The sequence below is a fragment of the Athene cunicularia genome (genome assembly GCF_003259725.1).
Source record: "Athene cunicularia isolate RWA chromosome 12 unlocalized genomic scaffold, athCun1 chr12_part1, whole genome shotgun sequence".
Lineage (NCBI taxonomy): Eukaryota > Metazoa > Chordata > Aves > Strigiformes > Strigidae > Athene > Athene cunicularia.
In genome coordinates, this window is record NW_020799116.1 from 13,650,793 (window position 1) to 13,660,128 (window position 9,336).

Sequence of the window (9,336 nt, forward strand, 5' to 3'; positions counted from 1 at the left end):
AGGTGCCCCCAGACAAGGGCCCTTGGTTCTCAGGTCTGCACAAACAGCACTGCTACAGCCTGGGCTTGATCACGCTGCTGCCTGCACAGAAGGACACAGCAGAAATAGCCAGAGCTACCCTGGCAGCCTCGTACTGGTGGAAAGACTTCCTTCAACCAGCCTAAAGACAAGACCTCTGAACCAGGCACTGCCACCTCAGGACAGAGGAGGTAGGGCTACAGACACACACAGAGGCAAGATTCTAGCATGAGCTCTGACAAATCAAGATTGATTGGTCCAATATCTCACAAATTTGGCAAGATTAACCATGTCTACACACACAACCCAGCAAGACATGGTCAGCTCCCAGCAGAACGAACTCCATATAAGATATATTTATTTTTTTATACATTTAACATCGAGAAGTCAGCCATTTTGATGGGACTCATCTTGCCCCTGGTGCACAAGACATTCAGAGCCAGAGGCAACCTGTCACAGTCCACAGGTTCATTATTTCCAACCTGCAGGGACATGTCCTAAAAACGGATCCAGTACATGGCACTGCGGATGCGGTTGTAATCCAAGAGCTGTTCAATGGGACCTGAGTGAACAAACGAAGAGTTAGTCACTGGAGACGTGCTTAAAATCCCTCTGCAGTTTCCCATGGTCTTAAGCAGATGGTGAATGAGCAGACTGTACTCACAATCCAAAGCAGCTGTGCACAAACCCACACAACTACAGCTCAAACCTGCATCGGGAAAACCAGCAGATACCATCTCCTGACAGAAAAACCATTATTTATTTCCTCAGAGTAAGCTGTTTTCTTGCACTGCTCCACAATGCTTAGTACAGCTCCACATACAGGTATGAAATATAGGGAGCCACCAATTCACAGGGATTTTGGCTAGTTTGTTCCAATTTCCTGTTCAAAAACCATTTCCAAGCTGCTCCACTTTGAAGGCCAGAGGAAACAGCTGCAAGGAGGAGGGGAATCCACAACATGCAGGAAGGAGACAGCAGAGCAGAGCTGAGCTGCTCAGGCAGGTTTTTGGGGAGGAATTTGTCTTTGGCCAGACAGACATGCCAGAGCAGCACAGGTCCCTTCACTTCCCTTACATAAACCACCATGACCCCAGGGTAAGGACACCTGGCAGACGCCACTGGGCCTACACCCAGCTATGGGACTCCCAGTCTTAGTCACGACTCAACAGCAAGTAGAGATGGGAGGACAGCCAGCAGCTCACTGCCACCACGTCTCCATCACCTGCAGGTCTGATCTCCTGGCAAATATGCCTTGGCACATCTAATGTGCAGAGGTAGGATACCAGACAAGAACCAGAGTGGTTAGGAGCCCAGAACAGACACATGAAAACTGCCTGCAGCTCATCTCCACTCAGCTCTTGACCCCTTCCTGTGTTTTGAGCTACTAATTGCCACGTACTACTTACCAACTGCTGCAATTGCTGGGCATTTGTCATAAATGTATTTACTGCAGACCTCTCTCACCATTCTTGCATCAACAGCCTAATAAATACCAAACAAGCAATTAATGACCCTTCTAGCAGATCTGCATTTCTCAAAGTTGGAAATTACTGTTGCCATTACATATTAAGATCATTAAAATATTGTCAGACCCTTGGGGGCCATCCGCACCAACTGTCCAGCTCTTGTCTGCAAAGATGGCTAATGTTCTACACAGCACATTCTTCTGAGGGTACAGAAGACATGGCAGTCCAAAATCTGAAGCCTTCCAAGGGACAGAGTGGCTGCAGAATTATACAAACTAGGTGCCGGCACCTCTAGGGAAACAAAGGAATTTTCAGTTGTGCTGCTTCACACAGGCATGTGCCCTCTTTCTGGGATAGACTAAATCCCACCACAGGGACACATGATACACTGAGTCTATGCCAGACATTCTGACACATTTATATCAGTGTCAGTCCGCCCGGACTCCAGGCAGCTTGACTAAGGGATAAGTAAACCTCATGTTACTGCAGCAAACTAAAGCCAGAAAACACTAACACCAACCACACTCAGGCACCCCAACCAAAACAAATGGATACTTACAGCAATCCTGGCATCCCATTCCTCCAGAGGGATACGGCGTCCATAGTTTAAGAGATGGCTTCCAATATTCTCACACACTGGTGTAGTACCTAGATGTTGAAGACATCACATGGTCAGCATAGGAGAAAGCCTTCCAGAATTGCACAGCCTGATCATCAAAGCAGATCAAAGAAACTCTAGCCATTAAACCAGCTTCTAACGAAGTACCAGTCATAGTTACCACTTTAAGCAGCTCTAGCAGGAGTTAAGCAATAGAGAGATTGTTTCACCAGCCTCCGGAGTGTTACAGCCAAGGCAGACCAGTTTGAGGGTCTCAATTCTAAGTTCACCAGGCAGCACATTATTCACTCAGCAACAGAACAACTAGAAGCTTAAGAGTGAGAGCTAGCCTGGAGCACAGCAGGCTGGGGTCAGCTGCTTTGACAATATGGCAGAAAGAACACAGAAGAGGGGAAAGGAAGTTCTGCCCAGTGCCTGCCAGCAGTACTGCAATGTCTAGCAGAGCTCCTGCTCCCCAGGAGACATAAGGAGTAACCTTCTGAAAGCTGCACAGTGGCCAAACCATAAACCAGAACATACCATCCAGCTGAGCCACCATGGCATTTCGGAGATAGTTCTTGGCTCTCTTCACTTCTGACTCTGTGGTACTAGTGCACAGACGCATCCTGGAGAGGAGATGGAAAGACCACTAAAGCTCTTAAAGATGTTTGTCTGGCTCAAAATTCCTCCCTTTCCTAAGCCTCTGCAGAAATAAGCTATTATCAACATCACTTGTCTTGCAGGCTTGAGATTCGTTCTTGGTCACCACAGAGCAGCTAAGAACTAGGGAGCGCTGAACAGCAGAAGGCAAGAGATCAAGCTTACAGGCAGGGGCTATCAGCTAACAGGTTACACGCTGAGTTACACTCACAAAGGTCTAGGCAGCCCTGGTGCTGGCTTCAGCTTGCCCATCAGGCACAGCAGCAAGTGGTCTGTGGTACACTATCACAAGAGAAGGAAGGCATGTCAGCTATTCCCACGCATGGCAAGCTGCTATGGGAACTGATGCTGAAAGAACAAGACAGTTCCACAGAGTCTGTTTGGACTCCAGCTGCTAAATCCCTTCCTGCTCTGCCAACTGCAACGTCTCTGGGGCAAGGGCTAACTCCATCTGCTCCATACACAGCACAGTTCAGCATCTCAGATATAGCCTCGGACCATTACTGGGATACACACATATACAACAAGACAGACAGAGAAAGGCTCCCAAACACTGACATGACTCCATCAGTGGGGCATTTATCAGCCACAAAACAACAGTCTGAAAGGCAGGAACTCTGCCTGCTTTGCTCAGGCTTAACAAGATAATAGAGATGTGTCTCTTGGGCATCTGGGAAAGCCTTGTCTCTAAGGTATGATCTCACTTGCATATGAAAAATAACAAAGCCTCAGTGCTAATACTTGGAAACCCGAATAAAAGACCTGAAGAGCCCTAAGGGATTAAAATAGCTCCTCAAAAGCCACATCCTAAGACATTTGCAGAAACCACTTACAGGATCACTTAACCAAAACACTAGTTACCGAGAAGTTCATAAAGAGACACAGCTCTCCAAAGACCTAAAATGCTTCCCCCCACCAGCTCAATCTTCCACAAGAGGGTCAGATTTTAAGCAGGAACTTTTGCCAAGGATGTACTTACCACTCCCCCTGAGCACAATACATCATATCATCTATGGACAGAGGATCGGAAACAAAATGGAAACCAAACAGGCCCGTATCAGAGTAAGAGGTGTTGAACGTCTGGAAACTGTGGCAGAGATTATGCTCTACAGCAAGAGTAGCCAGCCTGCTGGACTGATTCTGTAAATAAGTAGATACTGTCAGCCATTTCAGTCTTACAGCTTCCTCACAACTCAAATTCTTTCCAACTGAGCTGTTTTCACAAAGACCACAAACAAGACAGAATGGAACACTTTGCTGAAGGAGAGCTTAATTTAGACCCTTCATGTGGTCAACAGATGAGATTCACTGGTGGAAAAGCCACAGACAATGGCCTAAGAGTCCATCCAGCAAAACCATTTCCTTTCCCAGCTGCAGATGAGGAGCTGGTATGCATACCGCTGTAGAGTGGGAGAAAACAGGACTTGCAAGGTCTCCCAGTAGCAGGGGTTAGCACATTTATGCAGGCCAGACAGATTCCAGACAAAAATGGATGCAATACTTACATTTTTAACAAGTTCCACTTGCTTTGCAGTTGTAAGGCAAGGTTGCATCATGAGACTATAGACTACTCTGTCCTGCTTCCCTCACCACCCCCACTGAGTGGTTAGTTTGTGAGGGCAGGAACAAGCTGCTGAGAATTCGTAAGCTAAACCTCTTCCAAACTTAGCAGAGAAGGCTCAGTTCATCTCCCAGCATCACCTCTCAAGAACTGTCCTGGATTAGCCTCGATTACACTTCTATCCTACTTTCAAGACTCCTAACCACTTCACAGTTGGAAGTTAACCACGAAAGCCTCCCATAAAGCACATTCACCCAGTGTCTCCATACTACTTATTAAAAGGCTCCAGGCTCTCCTTATCATACTCCCAAGCCTCTTACCTTACCACCTCCAAAAGTGCGGTCGTAGCGTCCAATGATAGCATTAGCCACATTGAGGACAACATTGTCTGGATCAGCCCATCCCGGCCCCTCTACGGCAAGAGCAATATGGGCAACAGGCAGACCATCATCCCTGGCACGGATCTAGAAAATCATCAAGGAACGGGGGAGAACTGCATGAGTGCTGTGGCTCTGTCAGAAGCCTGCTGCAATGCCAGGCTGACAAACTGGGGGACCTGATATTACCCCAGTGAAATGAAATAGCCTCAGGCACTACTGAGAACAAACCAGCTGCTCTGATACAAGTTTTCCAGCAGATGATGTGAGCAACAGCCTCACATTCCTAAAGGATTTGGGTCCTATCTAAAACCCAACACGTTGTGGCAGTAAGTTCCAAGAACAGAACACGGGGGCACTGCCAAGATGCTGCATCATCAGCTTCTCTGAGATATACAAACAGATTTTCCCTCTCAGAAGCAGCTATAACTGGTTTTACATTCACGCAACAGTTTGGCAACAGCTGCTTGTTTTGTTTGGGACCAAAACAACTTTACCTCACTCCCTGTGAAGCGACAGCGTGAGAGGACAGGCACAGCATCCTCTTTGTATGCAAAAGGCACTCCACTGAAGTGTTGCTTAGCTACATCTACCAGCTCTTTGTGGGAAATACCTGGCAATGGAAAAGGGAGAGATTTGCAGTCTTAGACAGCTTAATTTAACAAAATAATCTGATTTTACATTAAAGATGCATGACAGGAGTTTGATCACCAGCTTGAAAATACACAGGCTTCCCAGAATCACAAGAATCTAAAACTTACCTCCAGCAGCTGCCAGGACCATACGAGGTGCCTTGAAGTGAGTATCAACGTATGAAGCTAGATCTGCTCGAGTCATATGCCTAGAAAGAACACAGAGAGACCCAGTATATTAGCATCTCTGAGCTGGAGGGATGACAGACTTAAGAGAAGCAAGTTCACAGCACAGAGATGGCAGTGATGTTGTTGATTCTCTTAGTTGTGGGGTAACAATACTTTTCAGAAGCAAGAATGCACTGTCTGTGTTTTCCCTGTGCTCTAGTTTCAGAACACAGATAACAGAAACCAGGGCCAAGATGGAGAGTTAAGGATAGATTTCAATATAGACTAGAAAGTCCTGACCCTGGTCACTGTGCTACCAGTACCCTATAACAGGTGTGTACGCTCAAGGCCACTGCTTTAATGAGCACACCTCACTCTTTATTTCTCTAATGGTGTCAAACTGACAAGTATGGGAGAAGGCTCAGCCTGGTCCTACCAACCACATGTCTTCTGTGAGGGGGATTCTGAAGAATGTGTGCAGCATTACACTTTCACCAGTGCGAACGGGGAAAATCCAGTCAAGACACAATGAGAAGCCCACGGGCACAGATCACCTCTGTGTACAGACTGGTTTCCTCATGCAGTCACCACTACTGAGAAGCAGCAGTCCTGCACCCCAAGGACTGAACCCAGGGGCTGTGTACCACATCCAGCCTGCTGCTCACTTGATGTTTTCTGTGGTCCCCTCGACAGTGTGGGCCAGCGCAGTTCCCTGGTAAGCAGTGGCGTGAAGGTAATCAAAGGTAACATCTGTCAAGTTGCTGTCGATTTCTTTCAACTCTTGAAGGATGACACCACGTTCCTTCTCGATCTGAGACTCCTCCAGTGCACAGTTCTGCACAATGTCAGCCAGAAGTTCTACAACTGCAACATATTTCCTATGTTAGCAAACCCACTGCCTGACTGCTACCCAGTGCTGCTGAATGGAGAAAACACACCAGCAGCAGGGACACCACGAGAGGAGAGATCAACAAGTCACACTGGGAAGGGGGTGCAACATAATAGAGTATGATCTGTCCCCACAGCATCAAGGAGGGACAAACAACACTAGTTTAGCATGAAGTCTCCAAGTCAGCTTGCCAAGCATAACTGCCAGCTCATCAGTGCCAAGGGAAAGCAGGCAACAACTGCAGAAGGTGAAGCATGTCAGAAGCAGAGTACTGCTGCAGAAATGCCGATTCCTTACAGAAAGCTTGCAACATCTACTGTGTAGCCCACATCTACAGTAGGGCCCAGAGCTCTGACTCAAATCACCACCTCTGGACAAAGAGGGGTCTGCACATGGCAGTACAGAGCACAAGCAACACCCACAAGAGCAGCACTGAGATCCTGACACAGTAGCTGTCACTGACCTCAGTTTCTCAGCTCCATGAAACAACCACAGACTACTGAATGCCCCCCTCCCTCTCGGCAATATGGTGAAGCCTGACAGAACAAGAGCTTTCCAAAACTGGTTTTAGGAACACAGGAACTTGCAGCCTTGAAGCACCACGTCATAGCAGTGATCTCCCAACTACCAACTAGAACCTCCAATTTACTGCTCAGCTACAACTTCATGCCCTGGTCTGTCGCTAGAAAGGATGCTGATGGGAGAGAAACACAAGCACATGCACTTGCTTAACCTCCAAATCAGACTTTGTCCACTGGCCATCTTACCTTTGGGCATGTCCTTGGACAAGGCTTTTATGTAATAGGCAGTTTGTTCACGTGAGGTGTACCCATTTAGGTGAGCACCCATACTCTCCACCTCCTTCTCAAAGTCAGCGCAAGGGCGCTTCTTTGTGCCCTAAAAGAAAACAGATAAACACAATTATGAACAGATTTCCCTCTCAGGCAGAGCAAAAGTAAGGAAAAGAACAATAAAAACCTAAAACAATAAAGCCTGTCACATGATTCATAAAAGCCAGGAGCAAGTGCAAGAAGCAAGAGATTTAAAACTTGGCTTGTTTATTCTAGCTAAAGGATGGTTGAGGTGTATTTTGAAATACAAATAAGAACTCAGCAGAGAAGGAGAAGACCTCTGCTAAGAGACAACAGTGTCTGACAATCATATTCAGGGAAGTAAACCAAGAACAAGCCTAAATCAAAAATAAGAGGTTTCTAGCTATCCAATCAGCAATATTCAGAAGCAGCCAGAACAGGGGTAGAAAACTACTTTTACAACAGAGCTCATCTCTTAAGGAGCAAGTCAGATGCTGCGTTGCCTACAATAGCACAGGCTGGACTCAAGTCAACAAGTCCCAGGCTTAGATGCCTTCTGCCCTAGGGCTGTTCAGCAGACACACTGCTATAAAAGTAAGGGCCTCTAAACTTTGCCGGTCCACTAAGAAAAACAAAGAAAAATAAATGGTTATAAGAAATGCTGCTTTGAGGTCTGCCTGTTAACCTGAAGAAACATGCTTCATAATATAGTCTTGTAAGTGTGCTACACAGTGGCTCAGGAATTGGAACCACAGCATCAAAGACTCAGTCTCACTTGTTACTGACACCCTTTTTTCCTTTAAGAAGAGAAATACCAAACAGAAAGTGAGAGTTGCCTTAATTTGTGCATGCTTGCAAGTTGCCACATATTCAAAGTGCACTATACAGGCTAGGTACACTCTGAAGTTTATTTTTATACTATGTGCAAGGACTCCAGGACTCAGATGACCTGATTTACACTATCTTTTAACAGCTACAACCTTTGAAGTGAGAGTGCGATATAGAAATGAATATTTAGAACAGCTCTCCACACAGTCCTGTACCAGACCTACCATACCTCCTTACCTTAAAGGCCAGATGTTCCAGGAAGTAACCGGCTCCATTGTTCTTCTTGTTTTCATGGCGGCTCCCCACCCTGATCCACACACCCACCTAATAGCAAAAGCATCAAGTACACATATTGAAAAAAGAAAACAAACAGCATGCTTAAGCCTCATGCCACAAATGTAACAGCAGGGACAAGAAGGCTGCTCCACAGACACTGCACTAGTAGCACCAAGATAAGAGCAAGCACAAGCAGCTGTTTCCCATACACATTTTGGCTTTTTATCCAGCAGCTTTGCAAAAGCCTTTGCTAGTTTTTCCAGATGTATAACTACTACTTGTCACTTAATGTTTACACAAAAATAGTAAGGCTGAGAAAACTTGTAAAGCATGATCGCTCTACTACAGACTCATACAAAGCCAGGCTAGGCCTTCTACTGTTACATTAATTCCATCAGTGAACAAAGAGAACTGGTAGGTTTTCTGTCAAAAGCTTCAGTTCTACTGGGGGTTTGTCCTTTTTGGAAGACCAGCTACAAACAAGGCAAGGCTGACCGCTTCAAGTAAGCCCTTAACCTGTCTTAAACTTACCGTACACGTTGGCTGATTGGACTCCTCTGAAGCTACTCGGAGACCGTTGTCTAGAGTGGTGACCTGGGTCTCAGGGATATTATGGAGTGTCTGGGCATAGGTGGCAGCACCTCGGTTCCTTGTCAAAGTCAATAAAGCTGCCTAAAAAAATAAAGGCTGTCATCACTATTAACCAGCAACGCAGGTCTGCAGACCTCCAGAATGCAGACTGCTGGGCAGAAATCTGACCAAAGCCAGGCCAGACAACCTCTTTTACGTTTACACTGAGATGTTCCTGCTATTCGTGAACCGGTAAGCTGGAAACCCTCCACAGTGCCAAAGGTTTCGAGCAGGCCGAAAACCCCAGGGAAGAGTCCTACCAACCGGTCAAAACCCAGAACCGGAGCAGAAGAGGGGAGCGGACAGCAGAGCCCCGCAAGCCCCGTAATGGGTGAAGCCCTCTCCAGAGACAGGGGGTTTCCATGGCGATCGCCGCCCGCCCCGCACCGGCCGCAGCATCCCCGTGACCTTCCCAGCC

General features: G+C 46.8%; 2 protein-coding genes across 2 annotated transcripts in view; both read right to left on the reverse strand.

Moving 5' to 3' along the window:
* Positions 1 to 343: 343 nt before the first annotated feature.
* LOC113484827 (cytochrome b-c1 complex subunit 1, mitochondrial) lies at positions 344 to 8,994 on the reverse strand. Its single transcript, XM_026857490.1, has 12 exons — positions 8,820 to 8,994; positions 8,250 to 8,336; positions 7,140 to 7,269; positions 6,149 to 6,347; positions 5,445 to 5,524; positions 5,181 to 5,296; positions 4,627 to 4,770; positions 3,725 to 3,885; positions 2,626 to 2,711; positions 2,047 to 2,135; positions 1,428 to 1,503; positions 344 to 580 (listed from the first exon to the last, which is right to left on the reverse strand). The coding sequence occupies exons 3-12, from the start codon at positions 7,219 to 7,221 to the stop codon at positions 516 to 518; spliced, it is 1,098 nt and encodes a 365-aa protein (XP_026713291.1). The 5' UTR covers positions 7,222 to 7,269; positions 8,250 to 8,336; positions 8,820 to 8,994; the 3' UTR covers positions 344 to 515.
* Positions 7,789 to 9,336, reverse strand: part of SLC26A6 (solute carrier family 26 member 6) — a 5,253-nt gene continuing 3,705 nt past the window's right edge. The window contains exons 15-17 of the mRNA XM_026857580.1: positions 8,820 to 8,960; positions 8,250 to 8,336; positions 7,789 to 7,806 (exon numbers count right to left, since the gene is read on the reverse strand). Of these exons, the coding sequence (XP_026713381.1) occupies positions 7,789 to 7,806; positions 8,250 to 8,336; positions 8,820 to 8,960 (246 nt within the window). The remainder of the gene's footprint in view (positions 7,807 to 8,249; positions 8,337 to 8,819; positions 8,961 to 9,336) is intronic.

Excerpts from the sequence above, each read along its gene's own strand:
- LOC113484827 (XM_026857490.1), bottom strand. The coding sequence starts at position 7,221 with ATGGGTGCTCACCTAAATGGGTACACCTCACGTGAACAAACTGCCTAT. Across the intron at positions 3,886-4,626 it reads GCACTTTTGGAGGTGGTAAG|AATCAGTCCAGCAGGCTGGC; the intron begins GTAAGAGGCTTG and ends ACTTATTTACAG. Across the intron at positions 2,712-3,724 it reads TATTGTGCTCAGGGGGAGTG|GATGCGTCTGTGCACTAGTA; the intron begins GTAAGTACATCC and ends TCTCCTCTCCAG.